This window comes from Erithacus rubecula (assembly GCF_903797595.1).
Source record: "Erithacus rubecula genome assembly, chromosome: 3".
Lineage (NCBI taxonomy): Eukaryota > Metazoa > Chordata > Aves > Passeriformes > Muscicapidae > Erithacus > Erithacus rubecula.
The window spans coordinates 26,512,881-26,539,783 of record NC_136689.1 but is presented as its reverse complement, the minus strand read 5'-3'; the positions used below and the strand labels follow the sequence as shown (position 1 = coordinate 26,539,783).

Sequence of the window (26,903 nt, the reverse complement as noted above, 5' to 3'; positions counted from 1 at the left end):
AACAGGACGATGTAATTTTCGAAGTTATTGTAAAGATGGGAGGTATTGGACGGGGAGCAGAGGGCTCCCAGCCCGGGAGCAGCATTCTGATCCCAAGACAGGCAGAAGGCGAAGAGAGGGAAGGAGAATTTACCTTAAACGATGATAATCTGCCATGAGGTATTTTGCAGTCCGCAGTTCAATCTCCAGCAAGAGAATGTACATTTTTTTAGCAGACAGCCAAGATGCTGTGTCTTTACACATGACCACTTTTTTTTTTTCCCTCAGGAAAATCCTTTGCGTCTTCACAGACTTTTCCAAGAGAATGCCTTTCAGAACCGCTGTTGAATTACAAAGAAGTATTTATTGTAGGAGGTGATTAATGATTCTCGCTAAAATTGCTATTTGCAGCGTGATTTCATTTCTCTTTACAATGGGGGCAAACCAGGTTTATACGCACAGGCTGCAGTCTAAAGAAATCTTGCGCTGCCAGTTAATACTTTTCAGCTGGAATTTTGCTCAGTTGTGCTAATTTTGGCTCTAAATACATAAAGAGGTTCTCAAGGAATAAACCAAATGAAGAGTTACACATTTACGCATAGTAGTTACCTCAAATACAGCTTTTTTTTTTTTTTTTTTTTTTTTTTGGCCCATTTTAAGGAGACAATTGGCGACTCAAGATTTATTAAACAGCAATATGTGAGCAAAAGTGTGCTTTTCAGGCCTGCTTTTTGGTCAGGTATGGGGACAGCCGTATTTGCTGAGGGTGTTTGCAACTGCCACCTCCCTGATGCTGAACGTGTTCTGCCAGTGGCACATTTTTCTTTTTTTTTTTTTTTTTTTTCTGGGATGGAACATACTCCATGGCCAGGCAGGGATGCTGACACAACCTTTGGAGCCTGGTGCTACAAGGGCGATGATGCCCCTGGTCCTGGCGGCCTCACGTGAAGAGAAGCACTGATTCCAAGAATCCCTCTTGTATGTATTTGGGTGAGTAAATAAATGAGTATTGGCCTTCAGATCTTCCCTGGAAGATTTACTAGCACTTGAGCTCTTTTCCAAGACTTTTCCTACCCATCTCGGTTCTACACCATGTTGTGGAAGCCCCAAGCAGGGCTCTGAACTCCTTAGCTGCCTGGAAGCAGCAAGATGCACGGCCTGAGCTGGAACCAGTTGAGTCCCATTTTGCCACATTAGTTGCGACAATGTTGGTCAAAAAAGCCTCATGAGTTGTATCCAAATTCATGTATCTACCAAGGCTTTCTCAACACATTTTGAAAGGTCTTAAAAATAAAACAAATAAACAAACAAACAAAAAGGAAGTAGAAACAGAAGAGGCAGCTTAAAAAGAAACGTTAGGTTACCGTTCATGTATTCCGCTCACACAGTGCTAACCAGCTAAGAAATCATAATCAGGCGAAAATAAATGAATAAACCACGACTGGCTAAAGATTTAAAATGTTATCACGGCATGGGAGCTTATTGGCTCCCAGAAGAAGCACAGTTTCTCTTGTCAGGCAGCTGAAAACTGTCGCATGGCCAGCGGTGGAGTCAGACTCATTCTGTCTAAGTCAGCTAAAGAGAGCACCACTCACCTATACAATGAAGCAAGACCTTTCCTCATCCTGCAGCACAATTTTTCCCAGCCAGGCAAGAAGGAGTCAGTCACCACATTTAAAATAACCATCACCTTATTGACAAGATTAATCCAAGTCAAAACAATGCATTAAACTGTTGTTTTCCATTCCCGATGACAACAGCAGCCAAGCACAAGGTGGATGAAACAGCACGTAGTGGACTTGTGTTTCAAGCGTTTAATTCTTTTGTACAGAATAATCTTTATTACTAGCATTTGGCACTGTTATACATTACACCAAAAATCCACAAATTGTACATGGACCCAAACTATTTAGACGGTGCCAAATATGAAGACAGCAACAGCCTTTATAGCAATATTTCTTTAAATAAATGCAATAGGGAATGTGGAGAAAAACTAATAGATCACAACTACTGAGGGGACTACACTTAAAACCAGTTAAGTTACCTTTGATACATAAAACATTTTCCTTTAGACAGCGTAAGGGGACTTTTTCATAAGTCTTTAACCTCTTGTAGACGTGTTCGTTCTCCCTCCCGTGTTGGTCTGTGGGTGTATATGTGCCTGTGCACCATCACACACACAAGCACGCACAGAGAAGTCCATGAACACACCACAAAACAGCGCTATTCAAGTCAATGCCTTACACAAGTGTCTCACGAGCTCTTTGCTTTGTTTTAAAATGTTTGTTGTTTTTTTTTTTTTATTTTTACGTGTTCCCTATTAAAAAAAAAAAAAAAAATTGAAAAAGGGGAAAAAAAAAGAGTCCGTCTTAGGTACAGAGAATTCGTCCATGACAGCATCCAGCCCTCTCTTACACCGAGGGCAAGAGAGCGTTTCCATAAATAGAAAAAAATGATGGGCATGGAACCATTATCTATATACAATGTAGACAATCGTCCGGGTTTTGGTTTAAACATGTGCCCGTTCTTGGACACGTCTCGTCTTCCTTTTCTGCTCCTGTTTTGTTTTACACAGTTTGGTCCAAAAGGCCAGCCTCCACCTCGAGGCAGCTCGAAAACCCCAATAGATAGGTAAATATATATATATATATTTAAAAAACAACAACAACAACAACAACAAAAAAAGCCAACCAAACAAAAAAGGACCAAAAAGACTCAAAGCAAAAACCGTATTTATAGCGCAGCTGCGTTGGGTGTAGCCCCATCGAGCGGATGGGGGTGGCCCTGTGTCTGTGCTTTGGACTGCTGGCTCAGTGTGGACTGGTTTGAGGAACGCATCTTTGTGTTAGGCAGTTTATGGTCTTTCTTCCACTTCATGCGCCTGTTCTGGAACCAGATTTTGACCTGGCGCTCGGAGAGGCAGAGGGTGTGCGCGATCTCGATGCGTCGCCTTCTGGTCAGGTAGCGGTTGAAGTGAAACTCCTTCTCCAGCTCCAGGACCTGCTGTCTGGTGTAGGCAGTGCGAGACCTCTTGGGCTCCCCTCCGTTGTAATTGGGGTTGACTGAAACGTGCACAACAGGCACACACATACACACGCGGAGGGAAAAGAAGGAGAAGGGAAGGGATGGAACATAATCATTATATAATAACTTGACACCGGGTTCACATAAGATACGTAAACGGCAAGAAAAATTGTTTCTCAGCCTATCGACAGTGGGGACAATCGAGGAGCAATAAAAAATGGTGATGGGCATTTGGGTTAGAAGAAAAGCTTCAAAGACACATGGCCCAGAGCCACTGCAGGGCAATTAAATTTATGGGGGCTATAATTACTGCCCTAACAGTTTGGCGTCTCGTAAATCTTTTGATAAAGGACCCCGGATACAAAAGGTTTCTCACTTTTTTTCTTTTCTTTTTTTTTTTTCTTTTTTTCTTACTTTTTTTTTTTTTTTTTTTTTTTTTTTTTTTTTTTTTTTTTTTTTTAGTATTAGGAAACGCGGAGGGAGAAGGAGGGAAAAAAAAAAAGCCACACACGCAACGACCCATCCCGGTCCCGGGAGCACCCTCCCCCCTTCCCTCCTCTACAGGCGCATCCCCACCTCCCCCTGGCAAGGGCAACTCACCCGTGCTCACATGGATCTTCTTCATCCAGGGGTAGACCACCGGCTCCTTCCCCTTCAACCCGGGCAGGCTCTTGTCGGGCAGCAGCGGGCAGGCGGGCCCGGTGCCGGCGCCGGCGGCCGGGGCCGCTTCGCAGCGGCGCTGCAGGGCATGGCCTGGGAGCAGGGGCTGGGGCGGGCCGGGGTGGCCCTTGGCGGGCGGCGGCGGCGAGGCGCCCGGGGGCGGCTGCTCGGGGCCCGGGGCGGCGCTGCCGGCGCTGCTGTAGCTGTAGGGCGCCTGGGGGTAGGAGGGTGCCTGCGCGGGGTAGAGAGCCTCGGGAGGCGGCCCCGGCGGCCCCGGCGGCGCCGCGGGAGCCTGGTAGCCCGGTTCCCGGCGCGGCCGCGGGAAGTACTCGGGCAGCGCCGGGCCCGGGTGCGCGGCGTGCAGGTGCGGCGGCGGCGGCGGCGGCGGGGCGTGCGGGTGCGAGTGGTGCGGGTGGTAGCTGGCGGAGCTGCCGGCGCTGCCGCTGTGCTGCGTGTATTCTTCGCAGGGAGGGAATTTGGGCTCGATGTAGTTGGAGTTTATCAAAAACGAACTCATGGTCATTAATTTGTGAAGTGCAAAAATACTAATTTTTCTCGCGTTGTCGTTTTTCTGGGCTCGGCGAGGCCCCTCCCCTTCCCCCCCCCCCCTTCCCTCCCTTCCCTCCCTCTCCCCCTCCCGCTGCTGTCAAGTGCTGCCGCTGCCAAAGTTTGGGCCTCCAGCCCTTCCCCCCCCCCTTCCCCGCTGCACTCCCCTCCCTTCCTCTCTTCCCACCCCTGGAGCGCCTACAACACACACAAACACACACCCGCGCACACACACACCCGCACCCCCCGCCGCCCCGCCACCACCTGACCGCCAGCGCCAATTACCGCGCGGGGCCGCGGACCCCGGATCAGGAAATGGAAGAGGGACGAGCGGCCGCAGGGCAGCTCCGCGCCCGCGGACCTTCCGCGGGGACCGCGCCTCCCCCACGGGCGGAGGCTGCCTGGCCCGGGAGCGCCCCGCGTCCGCTTCTCAGCAGCATCCCCGGCTCCTCCCGCCCGCCGGCCCGGGCCGCGTCCAGCAGTCGCGGTGTCAAGCGAGATAAAACTAATCCGGCTTTGACAGTCTCCCACCCACCCCGCCCGCCCCAGCACTTTTTGTGTCCTCGTTCTCCCGTGGGAGAGTGTAGGAAGCGGGGCGAGGAAGCGGAGCGCAGCCCAGCTGCGTGATCCGGAGGGAGGCAAGCATTGCACAAGGCGTTGCACAATCCTTTTAAACAAGCCCATCTCCAAACGCCGGGGCTGCGCTCAGGCAGAGGGAGGCAGCGGCTGTCGGGCACAGGCCACCGGCCGCCCTCCAGGGTCTGTCCCCAGGGCCCGCTGCGGACCGCGGGCAAACGCGAACTCTAGGGATCGCTTTTTGCCCCTTTGAAGCTGAGCTGGTTGGAGGAATAGACGCCAAAGTTAGAACGAAGGTCGCGGGGAGGCCGAGGAGAGTCCTCGAGGGGTTTGCGGGCTGTGAGGCATAGAGCGAGCCTGAAAATAACGGGGAGCAAAGGGGAAGGGATGGGGGAAAACGGACACGACGGTATCAAACACTTCCTACCGGCGATTACAGGGCTCATTGCGACCATCCCTATCCGCAAAGGAGAGCTTTCTGAACTACCAATTTAAGCCCATTTGTTTGGTGTGCCTCGTCTCGGGTTTATTTCTTAATTTTCACTTCCATAAGAAATCGCTAGCGCCTTCGCAGAAGCAGCTCGCAAACCCTGGTGTAGGAGGGAGAGGGCACCCGGGCACTTCTACGTTGCTAAAACTGAGACTGTTAACGGTATTTGCAGCTCAGGGGGAAACGAGGCAACCGCCCTGACCTTAGGTAATTGAAATTTGATGGTTAAACTAATTAAGCTCTTATTCTAAGGGGAAAGAAAATACTCATTGAACATCATCGAGTCTGCCACATTTGGAATAGGCGCGAACTTTTTCAGATTATTTTTTTCATCTGTATAGGAAAGAATACAAACACGTAGAAATATTTACCACACCCTTAGAGAATATAATTGTTGAGTGGCTAAATCTCATCTGCTGGTATGGGAAAATACTTCTAATATATCAAGCGTAAATACGATGCAGTTTAGATCTTGCCCTCCTAAAGATATTACATTAACAGTTACTCTGGTTTAAATTCAGATTATTGTCTTTTGCAGTTTAATACATAATGGATACATGCAATAAAATTCTGTTTGAATATATATTCTATCTAACAAGACACACATTGTATCGATTTATATTTTATCCACAGACACATAGGCACGCACATTGCATGCGGCTTGCAATATGTTAGAACATTGCCAGCACTTGGGTATACTGGGGTACTTATCTAAACAATCACTCATTTCCTCCTACTATCGAATGTCTAATTTGTAAAGAGAGTTAAAACACATTTACTTACTCATTTCCAACAGCACATCTATGGAACTCTAACTGGCGTAATAGATAAGTTTCTCTATTTACTCTGCGTGGAGAGGAAATGCGGTTACACACACGCGGTTACACACAGAGACAGCCGCAACTGTTCAACAGCACACATTTGACAGAAAAGAGGACATTGTTTTATTTATACTCAAAACAACAACAACAAAACAACAGCAACCCATTTCCTAAAAGAAAAAAACAGCTCTCATCTGCATGGCTGTAAAAAATGAAAGATTGCCGAAGTCCACCACGATAGCATTTTCCCGGTATAAAGAGATACATGCACACACAGAGACGCATACATACAAATACCTGCCGGCTAGCACCAGATGAATTACACTGGGGTATCGTAAATATTATCCTCGGCATAAGTCCTGAGGCACTATGGCCGGAGCACTACAGCGGGCTGCCGTGTTCCCACGCCACAGTAAAACACAACGAAAAGTGTTGTCTCGGTTTGTAAGACCAGCGCTACATTGGGAGAGTTGACCGGGCTCTGCTTCATATTATTTACTGTGATTAGATCTCAAAGTTTCACCGTGCTCCTTTCTACAGTAGGGCTCTGGCGCTTGCTTACAGAGAGGAGGACTCAATTTTGTATACGAGTGTAAATCTGCAAGGTGACCTGAGCTGCTCAGCTCAAGTCTGGCTTTTTCGTGTGGTTCCCTTAGTCTGCGAAGATGTGCTGAGGCAGGACCTCCAAAAGGCCTGTTCCGTGTCTTTCTGGTTTTGTTATCATAAACAAGAACCCAGCCAAGACCACCAAGTGTTATCTTGCACACGGCCATTTCGACATTTTACTGCAAGATTTATGGCTGTAATAAACAATCTCAAACCCTTTTTTCCCCCAGTACTTCCCTTTAACAAACTTGTACCATCACCCTAAGTCCTCAAAGAAAGAAAAAGATAGGATAAAATAGGCCAGCTCCCTTATTTTTCCATAAGCACTAAAGGCTCGATTTCACTGGAGAGGTAGACTTCAATCAATTAATAAAGAAGCAAGAGTTTCCTGGCCGAGGCTGGCCGAGAATGGGATGGGGACAGTACTGGAATTAAGTTGAGAGGGAGAGAGTAAATTTTCATGCACCACGAAGAGGCAACTCAATACATACCGAAAGAGGGGGAAAAGGGGATCCCTCTTTTTCTTGTGAAACAGACAAGCATTCCTGTTACCCTCCACATATGCAGCTAAAGCGTAATTGCCACGAAAGAGAAAAGAATAACAACAACAATAATAATAGTAGTAGTGTAATAATAATAATAATAATAATAATAATAATAATTCAAGTCAACCTCTCGCCGTGCCGGGTATCCTCCACCGAGAGCGGTAGGAGGAGGAAGAATCGCACTAGCAGCCTGGCTTGACTTTGATTTGAACCATTTTGAATATATTTAGTCCCAGCTTTCCCCTCTTGAATGCGAGGCTGTCCCAAGTTTCAAAGTGACCGAAAAGTGACACCGTGTGCATTTTGTTTCTTATTAATCTTACACATTGACAGTCTTTGTTAAATAACAAGGCGTGCCCTTCACCAGGCGACATTTTCATATTTGTTAGACGCGGTGACCTGAAGTTCACCTCGGCCTTGGACTTAGTTTTTCTAAAAGGTCTATAACAGTGTCTTTTAGATAGCAGGGTGCTTTGCCCAGGTCACTACTTCTAAGGGAAAAATAAGAAAAAAATCGAGGGAAAATGTAAACGTTATGGAATGTATCGACTGTATTCCTTTCTTTGTTCCTGGGAAAGATACAGCCCCGAGGCTGCTCCTGCCTCCGCGGATGAGAGCGTCCTTCCCGATGGGCGCTGCCGGGGCAATATTGGCATTTTTGCCCCAAGTTCAGCATTTGGTAAAAGCGGTGGTTTCCCTGGCACTGTGTCTCCTCTTAACAACAGCATAGTTGACGGGGTTTGCTCACTCTGTCCTGGTGCGGTTAAATAAACAGACGTAAAATGTGATTTGTGCCCGGATTTTAAATGAATGGTCTTTTGAGCAGACCTTCCACGCCAGAGAGCAGCGTGCTGAATGCAGGGAGTGAAAGGACAGAAAGAGTTCGTCTCAAATTATTGACTGTTCTGTTCTAGCCTGTTGCCTTTTTTTCTTCTTTTTTTTTTTTTTTTTTTTTTTTTTTCTGAGGGGTGAAACAATTTAAACAATAATTATAATGAGTCAATATTTATGTAAGACGCTGTTTTAACTTCTTGGAAATTATTCTCGTTTATATTTTTATTCTAAACCAGATTTAAAATATGGAATCCGGACCACTAATTGTTTTAGTGAGAAAGTAAATGGATTTCTGTCACCTACTCTTGAGTAAGCCGATTATAGTAACAGCTTTCATTCTGGGTATATCAAAGACGCATTGTTATTCTTGGAAACAATCCGCCTGCTATTCTCTAACAAAATAGATATTTGGCTACGGTTTTTAGCTTGTTATCAGGCTTCGCTCTTACACCAAATAAATAGTCTGGATGTGAAAGGTTATATACTATCTCCAGAGCGGGCAGGCTCCCTAAACGTGCAGTGCCAGGGCTCGCTACAAGTGAGCAGCAGCAACAACAACTTGTGAACAGCGTCTACACGCCGAGCAAACACTTGCATTACACACTTTCCAGGCTTCAGCAGGTACTTTAGGCACAATCTCCGATAATCACTTTGGCTAATCTGATATCTAACCTCTCGCGTACTTGTTCCCAAGATACAGCGCTCGCCTGCCACGATCCAGCTGTGTCTCTGGCAAATAATTCACGCGTACCAGTTACACAGAGGCCGGTGTAGGCTGCTGCCTTGGGGGTGGAAAGGCAGCAATGCGTGCTTGGGGATGAGGTGCGTTCTTTCTCCGATTTCCTTGTCGCACTGTCCCCCTTTCCACACCTTTCAGATCTGATTATGGCTATTTGGGAATATCCTTTCCCTCTTCCACAGACCCGCCAGCCTTAAAATTTCAAGATGAATCCCGTCTGTGATGGTGTCCTCCAGAATTAAGTTGCTTGAGCAATATTGGCTAGTTCTCCCTGCAGACACGTCTAACCAAGGAGCTAAAGCTTTTACTAAGAAGCAGCACTGGGAACAAAAAAAAATCCCAGCAATGTGGGAATCTCTCTGCGCTAAAAAAATCCACTAAACTTTTTCTTGGAAGGTGAAGAGGGGTGGGTGGCGAGAGGAGAAACAACGCGTCCTACTCCCAATTTCTCTGGGAACTGCCGCCTCGGGTAATTCCAGAAGGCTGTGAGAACCCTCCAAATCACGGAGAGGCGCAGGGTGCCAGCTTCTTCGTAATATTTTCCATGGGTATCGCAACACGGCTCCACCGATCCGAATTTTAAACGAGCTCCTTCGGACCAAACATATAGCCCGTATTATCTCCGGCATGTCCTGTTTAAGCACAGTTTAGCGGTCGCTACAGAAATGAGAGCAAAAACAAAGACGCGGCTAGGATCGATACACGCGTTAATAGCTTCGCTCCTATCTTATCTTCCTGCCATTTTGCAAAGTGAGAAGGCTTAACATTAAACCTCTTAGAGCAGGTTATTATATAATAAACAAGGGTGAGGCATTTTGCTACCTGACTTTTGGAGGAGGCAACATCTGTGGCTTCTGTGGGGGTAACACGCGTGTTTACCTGCCGCGGCAGAGCCCGAGATATTCAGACACAAATGTGGCTGATAATTCAAGATGAAATACAACGTGTATTACTCTTGAAAAGAGGAATTTTCTATCCTTTCCTTGGTAATTGAGGTCATTCAGCCAGTAGGGTTCACCTGGAGTCCATACTGTGATACACACGTAACTCAAAGCTATTTTATCTTTTGTGCTGATAGTCAAGATCTCGGCTATAACATTGACATCAAACTCTGTCTGGGCGAATGACTAAGAGTGGTGCAAAACGTAAACTTTTGACCCTCAACTTTTTGACCTGCAGTTGTAACGCCCTTAACCACAAAGATATACAAAAGCTATGCTGCTTCTTTTAGGAGTAAGAGACTCGCACTGTTTGTTTCAATACTTCTGCTGTTTCCCCCACTTTTCTAAGGGAGCGCTTTTTTTTTTAATTATTTATTTTCTTCTTGCTGCTGAGAAATCGGATACTTTTGCATTTTTAATATTTTGTTTCTTTTCCTTAATCTCGCAGCTTTGTAAAATGCTGTTAGATCAGTTTGCACAGCCTTTCGGCAGCGTTGGAGGGAAGCCTGTTACTCAAAGGCGCTATATGGTTACAATTGCAGGTGAAATGCTGGGTAAGTTCTGGGCGTGATGTTGGAAGGAACGGAGCGACGAGCGTTGGGGGAAAAGCTGCAGCTCTCTGCTGAAGGGTTTTAGTCATTTCTCCTTGATTTAAACATAAAGAAACAAGTCTAATTGTTTGCGAAGCCTTGTCTAGGCAAACGAGTTGACTGTGAACTTGGTCTAAAGCGAGCTCTGCTGGTGATTCCTAGGGTGTGCAGATTTATCTTTTCTGCATTTACTTAACCTGGCAGTGAACTGCACGGGCTGCCATTTATTATCCGGAGACAGACTTCACCTCAAGCAAGGACTGTTCCACAAAATTGCAATAATTACCCAATAACCTTCATAGCAAATATTATTATTGAAAAGACATTTTTGGGGGGGAGGGGATATAGAAAAGATTCCTTTTGCGTGTTATAAGGCAAAATCCATGCAAATTTTACACGCTCTCTGTGTCAGATTTGAAATTGTTTGTGCGCGTAGCTACAGGAACATGTGACTGGGGTGGTCCATGAGTATTCGCCTTATAGAGAGACATTAGTGAAGATGCTTTAATTTGAAAGGGATAATAATTTCAAAGGTGACCAGACGACTGTGGGAACTGTGGTTTTCCGCTCTAGTTAGTAACCTCAGCCTCAAATCAGGGGATTTTGAGGGAAGAAAGAGAAAGGACTAAGAAAGCCAACGACATCTTAACTTGGTCAGGAGATTTACTCGTGTCTGCATTAAATGCGTTAAATCTGTGTTTGTGGGGAGGAAAAAGGCATTGCTCCCGTATTCAGGGTTTGAAATAGAAACCTCCTGATCCCCCCCTCATTATCAGTTCCATTCAATTTCCCATGAAGCAAATTGCAAACTCCTCTATTGTCACCCTTCCACAGATACACACTTTCTAAACGTAAGGAAATGGCAGGATAATAATTTCCCTGTAGTGTTCTGAAATTAGGGCGTTTGCATGGTTTAGACAAGGCTGCAGAGCTGTAATTTACGGATGACTTTCCGTTGGATTGTTATCCTTCTGATTTAGAGAAAGTTATGTCTCTTAAAGTCACCAGTTCCACACATTAAGAGGGCTGCCTAATCTTTAATTGGTTTTACACTTAGACATGAGACAGTACACGCAAGTATTTCTTTCAAAGGATTTGGAAAACTGTATTTCAAATCGCAGAAACCTGCCATTCCTAAAATAGAAAAAACTCGCACTTATTAATCCCCCAAACTCATCAGAAAAATAACGTGTGCAGATAAAACATCTCTCCTGATTCCCAGCGATAATTTCCCATGACATTTTCCCTCGGAAAACAATTCGAACCTGGGACTATTTTCGCAGTATTCCTCAGTCTGGGCTCGTTTGAATTTCAAATTTCAAAGTGTATTAGGAAATCTTAATGCATTTCTGGGTTTGAATGGTTTCAACTGTGATGCTTAGGACAGGGCAGGGCCAGAAACATGGTGAAGTTGTCATTACTAGCTAACTTTCTTTTGTTGCTAGTGTTTCTCGCAGTACAGGCGGGTTTATATGCTTCTGGACATAGAGATATTTTTCTTTTCTGCAGTTCTTGAACCTCTATAAATGGTTTTATGTGGGATATGATCCAGAAGCCACATTAAAAAATGTGGAAAATACATAGTAGTAAATCTTTTCACTCTAGGCACTGAAAAATTACAGTTCAGGATGATATCCAGGATCCTAAAATATTAGTCGAACGGGTGTCTGTGTGTGCTTGTATATTGGCCAGTTAATTCAAATTGCACAGAGTTGTTAAACACTGAGCAATCATGAGCTGTTTGTGTCCAGTATTATCCCCGTCTACAAGCAAATGGTTTTCCTTGGAAGAGGACTCATATATAAACGAAGACTAAACTTTTAAGGGTTTTCATGCCTTGCCTCAAACGATAAAATTTTATGGCATATAGTATAATACACGCCTATTATATTAAACTTTCTGATATTCCTATTGACAAAAACGTGTCAACTAGAGTAGTATAAAATTTCCAGCTGTTTATAAGGAAATAATTTTCAAATGTGCGTTTGGATATGCTCTTTTAAAAACTTCCTCATTTTTTAAATATGAAATATATGCAGATATGTTTGTTTAGCGCTGACAGGAAAGATCAACGGACACAAAGGCATCAGACCCTATCTTCCACAAAGGTGGGCTTTAAATATTAGATGGTTTTAAAAAACATTTGAGCTCTTGGGGATGAACCCACCTTAAACACTACCATTTCTATGAAGACGAATAAATTTAAAATAGGAATCAGTCAGCAATATGCAGACCTTGCAGAGGTACGCAACAACCTTACCCTCCTAAAACACTGCGTCTTTCTCCCATTTTTGCTCACAGTAGCCAAACCAGCCTAAACCACAATATTCTAATGGCACAGCACTAGCAAAATAAAACAAAGCCCATTTCTCACATCAAACCACTCAGTTCTTTTGCAAACCCGACTTTATGACACATAAAGGAAAACAATGCAATCTGCTGAATCAATGTTAATCCAAACCCGTGCAGAGAAGGCGATACTCACTGCTGGTTTGGAGAGACAGACAGATAGATAGATAGATAGATAGATAGATAGATAGATAGATAGATAATAAGCAATTCTCAAAATTCTACCCTAGTCCCTGACTAGTCTGTTTATACCCCCCTGAGATCACTCGCCAAAGTAACAGCTCTCAGGATAAGGATCAGGCCTTAATGTTACCCAGAGAAAGATAGAGTTCCTTTCACCCTTTCATTCAAGTCCTGGAAATTCAAAGACTGAAGTTAAATCCGGCCATAAAGTTTATTGCTGAGTAATCACACTCTAGTGAGAACAGTCCACTTAAATAAAAAGAATGTTGAAGTAAACACGCAGCTGGGGCCTACCCCACAATGGCAGCCAGCAATATAAGGCAGAAAGGGAGAGAGCGGAGCTAGGGGGATATTTACAATCTTCAATAAACCAAGCCCGTATTTCATAATTTGCAGCACTCTAATGACCTGTAGTCTCTTGTATTAATGCTACAAGTTACAGTCAATTGGTTCGCTTAAAAAAAAAAAAAAAAAAAAAAAGGAAGTCACAGGAACATATATATGTGTACACACGTACACACCCTTTGTGTACATGAATACACCAATATTAAGTACATATATGCATCTGCATGGCTTTAGACAGACGTACAAACTCATTTGTACATGCAGGCACACATGCATATAATTTAAATATATTTCTATTTATGCCATTACATATAGAACCAGAAAAAAGTTATAGCAACGTTATAAACGCACACCCCCAAAACACACTACGCTCTCACAGATGTACATATACACATAGCTAAGGCTTTCTGCACAGCCCAATGCAGAAAATATGTATCTTAACACTCCAGTACAGTCTGTGCCATTTTAATACTGGCTCTGATGTGCAGCATATTTCACCAATCCAAAGATTATTACCATATCATCACGCCTCCAACTCGATCATGCCTACATAAGATACTGCCCAGATAATATCAAGCCCAATCTATTTTGTTTCCCCCTTTTTTTAATCGCCTGCAGAAACTACTCTTTGCTAAACAAAACCTCTCCAAACTTAGAGAGTCTATTGGAGCAAAGGAAGTAATTATCTTCTGCGGTAGTCAAAGTGATTAAAGCTAGGCCCCAAAATCCATCTCTGCCAAAGTCGCTTATTGTGGTTTACTTTGATTTGATCGTTAAAATAGAGAGCTAGCTGCTGCGAGTGAAGGGGTGGGGGGGAGGTATTTGCAGCGCAACCTGAATCATTAGTGCTTGATCCTGCCTCTCGGGCTCGGTGGGACCGTCCTGAAAACCTCCAGGCGGAGAGGAAGGGAAAGAGAAAGAGAAAGAAAGAGAGAGGCGAGAGGCAGCGAGAGCGAGCAGGAGCCTCGGCTTCCCCACTGTACAAATAAACTTTAAGGAACTTGTGCACAAAACTTACCTTTGACTTGCAAGGAGCCATTTTTCACATAGTACTGAGAACTTGTGGTTTGGATACTTCTGTCCCTAAACCTGACAATTTGAATGGCCAGGAGGCACACGTAGCCTGCAAAAGAGTCAAATGAAGTCCAGCGTCAGTGAGATTATATGTTATGTGGTATATAATGTTGGATGTCAACTCCCCAAAACCATAAAACTTACTTTAATGGCACCACGTGACTTTTTATAGCCAGTGAGCCTATCTGTCTGTGCTATGGATGATTTTACGATCTAATTCATAGACAAAACCCTATTCATTTGGCACCCAAATGTCATATAGCCGGAACTGGGGCTTATAAAGTTTACTGTTTTATAACTTTTAAGGGAAGGCATCAATGTAACCAGTCAGTAAATGTGCAAATCTTTAGTTGCTCTTAGAAGCTCAGAAGAGTTAACCATTCAAGCTCTGATGGGGTAAGTAACATTGCGTTTATAGCAAACTAATTGTAGCGAAGAAAACCAAAAATCTGTAAAGAGTGGAAATGTGGCTAGAGAGGGTTACTAATAGATGCAGAGAGCTTGGACATGGCTGTCCTAAAATATACTTAATGAAACCACAGGAGAAATTCTAGAGCGGTGCAAACACATCCTGGAGTTCCCAGCGTCTCTTAACAAAGCACATGTTTTGAGGTTTGGGTTGTGGTTTTTTTTTTGGTGGGGTTTTTTTTGGTGGTGATTTTTTTTTTTTTTTTAATTTTAACCATCAGCAGACAGTTAACAGTTGATTCAGACACAAAGGGTGTTGATTGTGGTCCTGCGATGCAGCTTTCCACCTAGCGAGAAACAAGTAAGGAAGAACTTCTGGTCAAACTTTCAATTAAAAATACTGGTAGCGGACAATTGCAGCATCCACCATGCGCAACGTGCAGTAGGAGCCAGGTGAAATATTATAATAAACTCTGCACGGGCTATTTTTCTTTTTTTCTTTTTCAGAGGCAAATCAGGAAGCACAACTTCTTGCTTTGCACAAATCAGATCACAAAAACTTTACAATAGAAAGTTTATTTTTTTGTTGATTTCCAGTCAGGTTTTTTTTTTTAAAAACAAATAATTATAATAATAATAAAAAAAAAAGCTGATCACAGTTTGCTCAAACAGCCAGACTTTGACTATATTTGTAACTTTGTTCACAAAAAACATACATCACAGAAGCTGCGCTTAATAAGAGCCACTTCTAAGAGTTCGTGCAAAGAGTCATATACAAAGGCACAGCAAGGACATACTGCTTGGAATCACAGTTTTCGTCACAGATTCACTATTCACTACACGTAGGACAAGTTCAGTTGATTTCATCATTTCACCTCTACAACAGCATTAATTACACAGGAATTATATAGGTAGTTTGAATAAAAATATTTTTAACAGCTTGGAGCTATACAGACATTAACACTTGACCACACATGCACAGTTAAGCAGGTTGAGTGCAACACATAACATTTGTACTAAACCGGGGGAGGGTTTCCTTTCTCTCTCTCTTTTTTTTTTTTTTTTAACTTCTTTTTTTTCCTTTTTGTTCTTTTTTGTTTAGTTTTGTTTTGTTTTAACAGTTACTTCAAGTAACACAGCTCGCTTCATATAAATAAGTTAAAACATCTATTATTTTTTTCAAGACAAAGCCATTCAAGACAAAGAAATGTACGATAAAAGCAGATCTACTTATACACGCGAGAGAATGGTAATAAACAGGCTCATGATTAAAAGATGAATAAGGGCGACAAGAACAGGGTTTCTTCACAGAAGTAACACAAGGAAGTTTTAGAAAGTCAACTTAGTACTGACATGAGACGACGCAGGGTCAGCTAATACTGCTCAGTACTTTTAATTGATCAAACGCTTAGGGACGGAATGCCCCTCCTGCAGCTGCCATGCTCATACTTTTCAGCTTATTATCCTTTTTCCATTTCATTCTCCTGTTTTGGAACCAGATCTTTATTTGTCTCTCTGAGAGGCAAAGAGCATGTGCTATTTCAATCCTTCTTCTGCGGGTCAGGTATCTATTGAAGTGAAATTCCTTTTCGAGCTCCAAGGTCTGATAGCGGGTGTAAGCAGTCCGAGCCCTTTTCCCTTCTGGTCCCCCTATGTTGTCTGGAAGAGAAAAGTACATGATTTAGATTCTCAGCAGCCTCTCGGAGCCTTCGTGTCTTATTGCAGCTACTAGCGACCAGGACCGTTATTCTCAGTCCTGCTTGGTTTTGTTTCTGGTTTGGATAAACGCTCAACAAGTTTCCCCCTCCAGCCCCTCTTAGGAAAGGCTTGGGGGAGGGGGATTTGGTAGTCTCAGTAAGTTTTCTCTTGGATTTGCGATTCGATTTTTTTTTTTTTTTCAATTTCTTTCTTTTAATTTTAAATTTGATTTTTCATAAGGTTAATTCTCCCCCATGCCTCCCTCAGATAAGCTGATTTGGAGCATGTCTCTGCTGATAGCTGGGTTTTCAGAGCTGAGAGAGCGAGGCTGAGACGTGCAGCCCTTTCCCACGGCAGAGCTGGGGAAAGCTCTGTGAGGCAGCGAGCCTCCGGCCGCTCTCCCAGCAGCGAGGGCAGGGCAGGTACCCGGGGCTGAAAGTTGTTTTTCTCCCACGCGCCCCTCAAGCCCTCTACCCCGAGTTTGGGGCGACTCGCCCTCCCCCCTCCCCCACGGCTTCCCAGCAGTGAAAACTGCCCTTCTCGCCCTTTCCTATTCTCTTTTTAATATGTCTAAGCAAAATAAATGGGGTCAGCCGCGCCGTTCCCACTGGAAGATCTCCCATTCAGAGGAGAGCCGGGAGCAGCCTCTGCTCCCGATCTCTCTTCGGCAAGGCTCCTTCTACTCCCTCGCCGGCGTTGGGAGCCAGGCGAGCGGTGTTTTCGGGGCCGAGAGGCTTTTTTTTTTTTTTTTTCCTTTCGGGGGGGACTCGCCCAGAGAAGGGAGCGTGCTTCCCTGCGAGCAGAGTTGTGGTGTGCGCGGAGACTGCCCGCTCTCACGCCCTCCTCTCCCCCTCTCCCCGACCTTGCTCGGCGCAGCCACCCGGTTTACATTAAATCCTCCTTTTCCTCCAGAGAAATAAAGAAAGAACAGGGTATTTGCTTTACCATGACTTATGTGCAGTTTTCGCATCCAGGGGTAGATCTGGGGCTGTGAAGGCTGGGCTGTGCTTTGGTCGGTCGGGGCACTTGCCTGCTCGCTGCTTGCTGGAGTGTCTTCCTCAGTCCCAGACGAGGTGCCAACCCCGTCTCTGCTGATGTGCGTGTTGCTGCTGGAATTGGACGAAGTGCTGGTGGAGTTGGCGAGGGAGTTTTTCACCCCGTGGTGACTCTCGCTGACAGGCGAACCGGCCACGGCGGTGCAGGGCAGAGGGTCAGGGGGAGGCGAGTGGGAAGACGTCGCGGGCTGGTTGTACCTGGGCTCTGTCGAGGCAGAGGTGGTGTTGGCCGGGTAACTGCGGGGTCTCTCATTGGCACCAAAGTGAGTGGAAGCAGAGCGCCCGACGCTGAGGTCCATGCCATTGTAGCCGTATCCGTACCTGCCGGAGTGCATGCTGGCGGAGTCCCTGTATTGCTCGCTCACCGAGCTGTGATCTCCATAATTATGTAACTGGTAGTCCGGGCCATTTGGATAGCGACCGCAAAATGAGTTTACAAAATAAGAGCTCATTTGTTTTTTGATATGTGTGCTTGATTTGTGGCTCTTGGTCGTTTTGTGCGTCTATAGCACCCTTGCACAATTTATGATGAATTATGGAAATGACTGGGACATGTACTTGGTTCCCTCCTACGTAGGCACCCAAATATGGGGTACGGCTTCACATCACGTGCTTTTGTTGTCCAGTCGTAAATCCTGCCTGATGACCTCTAGAGGTAAACTCGTGCACTGGTGGGGGAGCTGGGAGGGCGCGGGCGGCCCGGGGCGCGCCTCCCGTGCGCGCCGCCGCCGCCGCCGCCCGCCCGTCCGCCGGCCTCCAGCGCCACCCGCTGGCGGCGCGGGGGATGGCGGCGGCTCCGCGGGGTCGGCCCGGGGTGACGGCCCCCGACGGCGGCGCGGAGAGAAGCGGAGAGGCGCGCAGCGGAGCGGGGCTCGCCGCCACCGGCACCGGCCACCGGCGGCCAGGCTGCGGGGCCGGCGGGCATCGCTCCTCCGAACCGGCCGCCGGGGAGATGGGTGTGCAGGGAGCGCTCCGCTTTGTGCCTGCCTTCTCCTCCGTGCGGGGCTTATTTGCACCAGTTCGCAAATCCGATACGATCCGTTCTCGGGCGCGGGGAAGGCTTGTGTCCATTCTACGTATTGTATATGTATTTATAGTTTCCCCCACACTTAATCCGTGCCGGAGAGTTCGAAAGGCAGCCGGGTCCTGCCGATGTGAAATGGCACATATCTATTAAAGATAAATATCGTGCAGCGTTTTTCCAACTAGGGGGTCAAATTCCAGGCGACTTTAAGGCTGCCGCTATTTCATCGCCTCTCGGAAGGAAAAAAAATCCTCTAAATGCGGCGGTAGCCATTTTGCATTATGTTCTCCAGATTTGGCTTTTAAAACATTTAGAGTGGTAGCCCAAATTGTGCTGCCTTCCAAACAAAAGAGCCTCGGTGCGTATACTAGTGCATTTGCACACAGCTTCACATGCACACTCATGCACACGCAATATATTAGATAGATATAACATATATATTAATCAATATTTTTGCTGCGCTTATTTTACTTCTACAAATCTCGAAGCATTTTATGGCAGCTATTTTCTTCAAAGTATCAATTTTTTTTTTCCAGTGCTAAGTAATGCGAATGTGAATTAAGATACCGCAGCAGCAGGAAAGAAAATCCCCGAGTTAATTAGACCTTTTCTTCAAGTAAGAAAGAAAGAGAGGAAGGAAGGAAGAAAGAAAGGGAGGAAGAAAGAAAGTGGGAAAGAAAGAGACATAAAAGGAAAAAAGATCGATCTAAGCTTACGAAGCCCCAATAAATGTAGTCCATAATTCAAAGTCCCTTCAGTGCAGAGCTGAGCTTACCAAAACCTTAGCGTAAGCTCAACGGGAACCACAGAAAATTGCCCGCTTCGGAACATCTTGCTCGCTTCCCCTGAAGTTTAACGCCGAGTTTTTACTTTAATTCTAGTAGTGCAGACTAAGCAGTTTAGCGGCATAAAAAAAAAAATCTCCCTGCAATTCGTCTCCGCTTTAACTGAAAGTTTATATGCAGCGATTTATACTACCTTTTTAAAAAAGATTTTTTCCTTTCTTTTCCTATTTAAATATTTTAAACATTACTAAAAGTTATTTTCCCCCAGATCATAAACTCCCAAACACAGCATAATGAGATGGCCCGCCATAGCGGAAGCTAGCAAAAACATCAACCAAATATTTTCTAAAATATCTTGTCTTTCTACAATATGAGGATTTCTAATTTAAAAAAAAATTAAAAATAATTTGCTTATCTTTTCTCACACGAGCACACCAGGGACACTCACCCACACACAGATGCTCATCTCAAATATTTAAAATTCTGGGTCAATTCTCTAATACTTTAACCAACACCATATATGCTTTGAAAAGGTGGTTATATACATACATGACTATAGCTCAAAAGCTGGGGCTTCCACATATATTAGAGCAAGTCACAGATGATTGCAAATGTACATCTTTTAACCAAGCCTTTTGGGGATTAATAGACTGTGACAAACCTATAGGATTTCAGTAGCAGAAGGAACACAAGGTAAATAATAATCATAATAGTAGTAGTAGTAAGCGCTAAGGAAAGGCCTGGTAGCGTTTATTAAACGTGGTTCTACTCCCCTGACTTTTCCTCTGTTTCTTCGCTGCTGGGCTGTGTGGAATTTATGAATTTGTTTTCCTTTTTCCATTTCATCCGCCTGTTTTGAAACCATATTTTAATCTGGCGTTCAGTAAGGCAGAGAGCGTTTGCAATCTCAATACGTCGTCTTCGGGTTAAGTATCTGTTAAAATGAAATTCCTTCTCTAACTCTAGCGTTTGGTATCTGGTGTAAGTTTGCCTCCCTCGTCTCCCATGTGTTCCATATACTGTACCTGTAGAAGTAAAGACAAAACGATCGCATTGGACAGGGCCCAGTGATTTTAGACCAGAAAAAGCGATTAGTACATTCTGCCTCCTTTTGCAGGCACAATCACGGGGAGTGGGGAAGTTGCTCTGGTTTCCTGGAGGCTTTTATTTATTTATTTATTTATTTTAATTATCTCTTTTCCTTTCCTCCTGCCTGACGAGGTGTTAATGCGGATGTGCAGTGTGCTTACGGTGGCGGGGTAAGTGGGATGAAAAGAGGCTTTAAAATGGACCTAAGGAAGGTGCAGGAGGTAGCACGGTGCGAGCAGAGCTGAGCAGAGGCTGCTCTGGGCGCGCTGGGAGTCTGGCGCACACACAGGCACAGGCACACGTGTGCTATCCTGGAAGCCTCACGCATGTGCCTGTGCGTGTGTGTGTGCACGCACATGTGGCTGTGTTGACACAAACACACAGCCATTGCCATGGCTGGGACTACAGAAGGTCTCTAAGTATAATTATAGACATCAGCTGAAGATCATGCAAGAGCGTTTTGCCATTTGCTCCGGAATTTATTGCTCTTGAATGCAAAACAGCATCGGAATGGTCTTGCTAAAAGTTTAATTTTCAAAAAAAAAAAAAAAAAAAAAAAGGAATGAAATCTACCCTGTAGCAAATATGAGCTTGGGAGGATAGGAGAGAAGGCGATTCATTTGCAAACACTTGAGGCAAACGTTTAAATTTGGGATTATGAAAAATAAATGTCACCCCAATACAACCCTCCCACTCCACCCCCACCCCCCATTCCCCCAGCATCACTCCTGTACAGAATAGTTCAATTATGTGAAGTTCACTCCTAAGTCTGAAAAAATTCACGATGCCATGGAAGTGCGCCCACGGCCCCAGAAACGTGCTCTCAATATCCAATACTCACAGGCTAATGAGCTGGGGGAGGGGGGCGAGGAGGAATGTACCACAAATGCTTTGGATCCTAGTACAGAGGGCATATTCCATGCATTGCTCTCTGACAATGAAGAAGCAGAGCAGAGGCTTTGGGGTGGCTTTAAGAGAGTGATAAAAGTGCTTTGTTTCTTTTTATTTCTTTTTTTACCCCACCCCCTACTTTCCAAGGATTCCCCTGTAACTTTCACCAGTAAACCTACATACTGGGATCTTGGCCACCATACCCTGGGTGCCAACGTGCCAGGTCTAAACCTGGGAAGGTTTCATGTTACATATTGCCCTGCAGGAACCGTATTTCTCCAGTAATCTGAACTTTATCTAACAACAACAACAACAACAACAACAACAATAAAAAAAAAAAAAAAAAAAAAAAAAAAAAAAAGGAAGAAAAAAATTAAAAGAAACTTTTCCTTTTCCTCCCCTCTCCGCCCTTGACTGCACCGAGATGCCTTACCAGCGCAGGAGTTCATCCGCTGCATCCAGGGGTAAACAGGGCTCGTGTACTTCCGGTCGGTGCCTTCGTCATTTATAATTTTGGCTTGGCCGCCGCTGGTTTTGTACTGTTGATCGGGAGAAAAGTGCAGGTAGTCCCCGGGCCCCCTCTGTTTGCCACTGCCGGAAGGAGAGGCGCTACTAATGTCCTTGTCCGAATAAAAACAAGAGGCTCCGTAATCATAGGAAGCCCGACTGCAAGCAATGACGGTGTTGGACTGTTGGTAGAAACAAGGTGAGGTGTAAGTCTTGTCCTGCAGGCTGCTTGCCCCGTACGAAGCCGGAAAATGCCTGAGAGCATCATAGCCCGTCGGGTACAGGGGGATCTGCCCGAGGAAGGAGTCCTGGCCCCCGGGCAGGCTTCCCGGGAAAGTGGGATTCACAAAATAGGAACTCATTTGCTCTCCCCCTCTCCCGGACCGTGATTTGTTGTGTATTAGTACATCTGGCGATAACTATTAGGAGTCATCGAAGTGGTTTGTTTCTGGATGGCCGAGCGCCAAAGCGACAGCAGAAAATAGGAGCAGCTGACGGCGGGGCGGCCAATGGGAGCGCGCGCGGCGCCCGCTCCCCCGGGGCCGCCGCCACCGCGCCGCCAAGTTACCGGCAGCCCCGGCCCCGCCGCGCCGCCCCGCGCCCCCCGCGCCGCGCCGCGCACCCGCGGGACCGGCCGCGCCCCCGCCGCGGCACCGCCCCCGCGCGGGAAAACAGCCCGGCCGTAATAACAACGGCAACTGCGATAATTCCCGGCGGTGCGAGAGCGGCTAACGGGGACACCCCCGCAAAGCTGCTGGAGGTGTTTGTAGGGGGGGGGCGCCCTTAAAAGTTGGAGGCTCCACGACAGGGGAGTCGCGCAACCCCGTGGGAAGGGTGGGCGATCAGCCCCCTGCTCTCCGGCGGAGGGAAGGAGGAGGGAGGGAAGGAGACGGCGGTGGAGGATGCTGCGAAGGGAAACTTTGGAGCGGAGGGAGCACGTGAAAGGGGGAGCGGAGCGCCGCGCAGCGTGGGGGGGGAGGGCGGGGGGGGGGGGACGGCCTCTCTCCATTTTGCCGTCGTGATGCCACAGCCGCATCCAAGAATTTTTAAGCTGTTCTAAAACGTATTTATTTATCCATCCAGTCGAAAATTGCCCCTCCGCTAAGGCTTCCCTTCGGAGCTCAGGGAGCCCACCCCAGAGCCGAACCCAGCTTTTGTGAGAGAGGCTAACGCGTCCTGCAGTGCAAGAGGTCTCGTACATTAATGAACATCCCCGTAATTAGGAGGTTGGGGCGGTGGCCTTCTGGGGAGTGGGGTTTTTGATTTGCACCAAGTGCCTGAGGAGGCCTCAGGAAGAGCCGCGTGGGCTCCCGACGCCCCCCGGCAGCCCAGATGAAGTTGTGTGTGTCTCTTCTCCCCAAGTCTACCCTCCTCCCGCCGGAGTAGAGCCGAGGGAATCAAACACTCAAATTCAAAAACGAGCCAGTAGGACTATTCCTAATTAATACAACTCCGCTAATGAGTCAGCAGAAGCCAATCGGTTTCGTTGTTGCTCAGAATAATTTGATTAAACGTGGATTTGTGTCTTTAAGAGGGGAAGAACAACACACGAAACAAACATTTCCACCTTCATTTTTCAATATGGCAGTTACCCCATAGCGGAAATATAATTCTTGGCCCAGGGCTCGGATAGTAGCAGTGCTGATGAAATTCGCTGATGCGCATTTAATTCAGCCCTAACCCTGCAGTTCCTGCAGATAACATGAGGTTGTTAATTCTAAACTGTGTTTACTCATAATCCGCCCATTACAACAGATTGAATAGGCTAATTTTAAACGCGCTCTGTCACGTAAAGTGACATTCGTACGAGCACCGTTTCCTAAAGCAGCTTTCAAAGAAGAGTTTTGTTGTTGTTGGGAGACTATTTGTCTCATTTCCGGGGGCAGATTACGATACCTATAAAACAGTAGCGAGTTAAAACATCGCTCCACAATAGTTTGTATTGTTTGCAGTCTCAGCTGGACTTTCACATTCAGATGTTGATTGCCTTCGGGTTTTTTTTCAACTTCCTTAGCCCCTTCAGCCCAGCTAATCCACAAACACACCTGGTAGAATTACAGCTCACTAGCTGCATGCTTTGAGAGGTCATTTCAGAAACACGTATTTCCTGAAAAGCAGATTTCTCCGGAAAAAATAAGGTTTTTTTACTCAGTGAGAATGGAGTTTTAAAAGGAGGAAACACCAACAAGCAAGCACTCATACACAGAAGGTTAAATGAGAAAAGGCTTTTAAAATAGCTTATTTTCACAAGTTTAGGTCAGAACGAAAACGCACCATAAAAAAATGAATACTCGGGACAAACAAACGCCACCGGCCTCACTTCTAAAAAGTTGTGGCAGACGATCTTTTGTTTGAATCCATCACACGAAGAACAAAACAAAAATTAAAATAAAAGTCGCTCCAGGCTTAGTTATATTTACATTTTATAGCATCGGTTACACTCTGATTTCCCTCCCCCTCTATTTCTTTTTGTTACTTTCCCGTTTTTCAAGTTACTGTTTGCGTCCAAACCAAGTTGTGAAAACCCGACCGCAGGCAACGAAAATATTTCTTCGTCGATCCCATAATATGAAAAGGAATGAAATCTGCACGTTTGCCTGACTGAGTCGTGTTCGAGTAGTTACAGTGACAGCTAAACAATCTGCACCGCAATCTCTGCTTCAGTCACATTCAGGCGTCCTTTCCGCTCCTCCCCCTACCCCAGAAAACCCCGAATCACGATAATCTGCTACCCCCAGGTCTGCCGAGGAAATGTCCGGCCTGGACACATTTCGCAGCAGTTTTCCTTCACCATTCCCACCCCCACTGTGGAAAGCAGAAAAAAAGCCAGTTGCTGCATTTTGCCACCGCAACAGCTACACTTCGCGTTACCTGTGTATTTCATACCCCGTTTATTTGTTTTCCTAATTCCACGGACCCCCAGCACCTCCTTCACATAACATTCCGCCTTCCTCCTCCCGCCGAAAACGCGTCTGCGACCCCAGCCACTTTCGGATACAGGTGCGGGATTAGTTACCCTCTTAAGCTAAAAAGCCTCCTTCTCCTCGTATATAAAACCACTTTAAAATCATTCTCGTGCTCGCCAGCGTCATTAAAACCAACCTTTAACTAATAGCTCCTAATCCAAACAGTTTGGGCAAGGCGGACCGTTGTTTAGACTGGCGGGGTACAGAGCGCTCGGCCTGGGGGACGCGGGCGGCTCCTCCCCAGCCGGCTCCCACCGTGGTAACTTGCAGTTGACACACACCGAGGTAGAAGCGGAGGGGAAGGGGAGTGGGCAGAGCCGGTCCTGCCGGAATATTTTGCCCGGGGATGAGCTCCGATATTCCCACAGGAAAAAAAAAAAAAAATGATAGGCCGCATTTTTTTTTTCTTTTCTTTTTTTTCTTTTTTTTTCCCCTCTCGGTCTTTTATTTGGGCTCCCCCGAGCAGCGCAGGCTGCCAGCGCTGCTGTTCCAGGGGCTGCGGGGGCCGCTCTGCTCCGCGCCCGCCTCCGCCGTGCCGCCACGCCGTGGCAGCACTGAGCACCCGCGACCCGCAATAAATAATCCTGCGCTCACTGCAGCTCCAGTCCGGCGGATACCGCAATGCAATGCAAATGCAGTGCTTTATCAGCCCGGCGGCACTGGCAGAGCCGGGGCCGTCGCTTCAAGCCCTTCCGAGCCTCTCCTTCGCCGTGAGGAGGCGGGATCGGAGCCGGGCGGCAGCGGCGGGGGGTCCCGGGGGCGCCGTCCCCGGGTCCCCGCTGCCCCCCGCCGGCACACACCGCGGGGCACCGGCCCGCCGGCCGCCGCTCCCCCGCCCCAGCGCCGCACCGTAACAGTCACAACAAGGAGAGAAAGGGGGGGGGAAGCTCCGTCTCCGGCGCTGGAATGGGTTTAGCCGCCGCCAAGCCCGCTCCGCGCAGCCGAGGCGAGCAAGCCGCCCGCGCCGCGAACCGCCGGCAACGCACCCACGGTGGGGCAAGGGATTTACGCAAGCAGCACTTCATCTGATAAAGCAAATCTAAGACACATTCGCTCTGTTTCCCCTTGTCTAGAAATAACCTTCCTGCCGGACACGGCAGAGAAGCTAGGAGACATTGTGCTGTTTGATTTTTTTTTTTTTTTTTTCATGAAATAGTAAAAAATAAATTACATCTAAATTTCGTCAACCGCAAATGAAATTTAAGTTAATGAGTTAATGCAGCAAATTAATATTAAAAATTGTTTGGGGATATCATTCCCCCCCCCCCCTCTTTCTGGGGAAGAAAAAAATCTCCTCCACTTGTAAAACTGAATTAATAGAAAATAACCTGAACGTCACAACATACCCTTGGCTAGCGCAAAAAGAAATCAACTTCGTGGAAAAAAAAAAAAAAATCCACCGCTTCCTTGCTAAATCACAGAAAATAAACATTTTATTTAGGCATATTTTTGCATGCACTGGTTAAGTCAAAATCAATTGAGCTGCAGCCATCTCTATTTTTGGCCGGTAACATTTCCATTTGGTTTAATTGCACATGTCTAATATTTAAACGTATTAAACAATTTTCCCCTGCTTACAGTACTGTCATATACATTTCTCACCTTTTAGGTTCTGGCTCACAGGAGCCCCTGCGACTTTGACAGCTGTCGCTTTGGCTGCACAGGAGACGAATCGCCCTCCTTTTGGTGCCAGAAGAAGCAGGAAATTAGCCAGGTTGCAAGTTGAAAATCTGCCACGCCAGTGCTTTGAATCCAATATGCCACACCTTCCAGCGGGGGAACTGGAAATTGCCATCCCGGATCTGTGTTCTAGGCGGCTGCTTATGCCGAACCTCCGCACACTTTGTTCACTATTGCCTTACAAAGAACAAATGAAATGGGGATTGAAAGCCAGAGAGATCCGAAGCAGGACAGAGCTCAGCAAAAGAATGCGGCTCTATTCTCGCAAGGGAAATTATAAAAAAGTTCATGTTCACGGTTACCATCCACATGACCGACAACGACCAATGGAAAAACCGAACAACTCATAAAGTTGTATTGCAAAGTTGTAAATTTTCATAAACAACAACGGATTTATGGCCTTTTCCTCATCACTAAGAAGAGGCAGGTCTTAGAGAGGCGCCATCTTACCACAGAGGCAGCCCTGGAGTTTTTTAAAAGACCTGGACTTTGTACTAA

The 26,903-nt window shown here is 46.2% G+C and overlaps 3 protein-coding genes across 6 annotated transcripts; all 3 read right to left on the bottom strand.

The window, feature by feature from the left end:
- Positions 1–1,778: 1,778 nt before the first annotated feature.
- Positions 1,779–4,261, bottom strand: HOXA4 (homeobox A4). The gene is made up of 2 exons (XM_079302354.1): positions 3,604–4,261; positions 1,779–3,041 (listed from the first exon to the last, which is right to left on the bottom strand). Exons 1-2 carry the CDS (start codon positions 4,184–4,186, stop codon positions 2,713–2,715), a joined length of 912 nt encoding a protein of 303 aa, XP_079158480.1. The 5' UTR covers positions 4,187–4,261; the 3' UTR covers positions 1,779–2,712.
- Positions 4,262–5,136: 875 nt separating this feature from the next.
- On the bottom strand, positions 5,137–26,852 carry HOXA6 (homeobox A6). 4 transcript variants are annotated; one of them, XM_079302357.1, is made up of 3 exons: positions 21,686–25,121; positions 14,247–14,351; positions 5,137–7,269 (listed from the first exon to the last, which is right to left on the bottom strand). In XM_079302357.1, exons 1-3 carry the CDS (start codon positions 22,119–22,121, stop codon positions 7,061–7,063), a joined length of 750 nt encoding a protein of 249 aa, XP_079158483.1. In that variant the 5' UTR covers positions 22,122–25,121; the 3' UTR covers positions 5,137–7,060. The 4 variants fall into 4 exon arrangements, with proteins under 4 accessions (XP_079158483.1, XP_079158485.1, XP_079158486.1 ...); XM_079302359.1 differs by lacking the exon at positions 5,137–7,269 and adding an exon at positions 9,352–9,477 and having other exon boundaries at positions 21,686–22,319; XM_079302360.1 differs by lacking the exons at positions 5,137–7,269; positions 14,247–14,351 and adding exons at positions 19,989–20,297; positions 26,328–26,852 and having other exon boundaries at positions 21,686–21,943.
- HOXA5 (homeobox A5) lies at positions 15,271–17,915 on the bottom strand (the record flags this gene model as incomplete). The annotated part of the gene is made up of 2 exons (XM_079302356.1): positions 15,271–16,369; positions 17,354–17,915. The coding sequence occupies 2 exons, from the start codon at positions 17,913–17,915 to the stop codon at positions 16,119–16,121; spliced, it is 813 nt and encodes a 270-aa protein (XP_079158482.1). The 3' UTR covers positions 15,271–16,118.
- Positions 26,853–26,903: the final 51 nt, after the last annotated feature.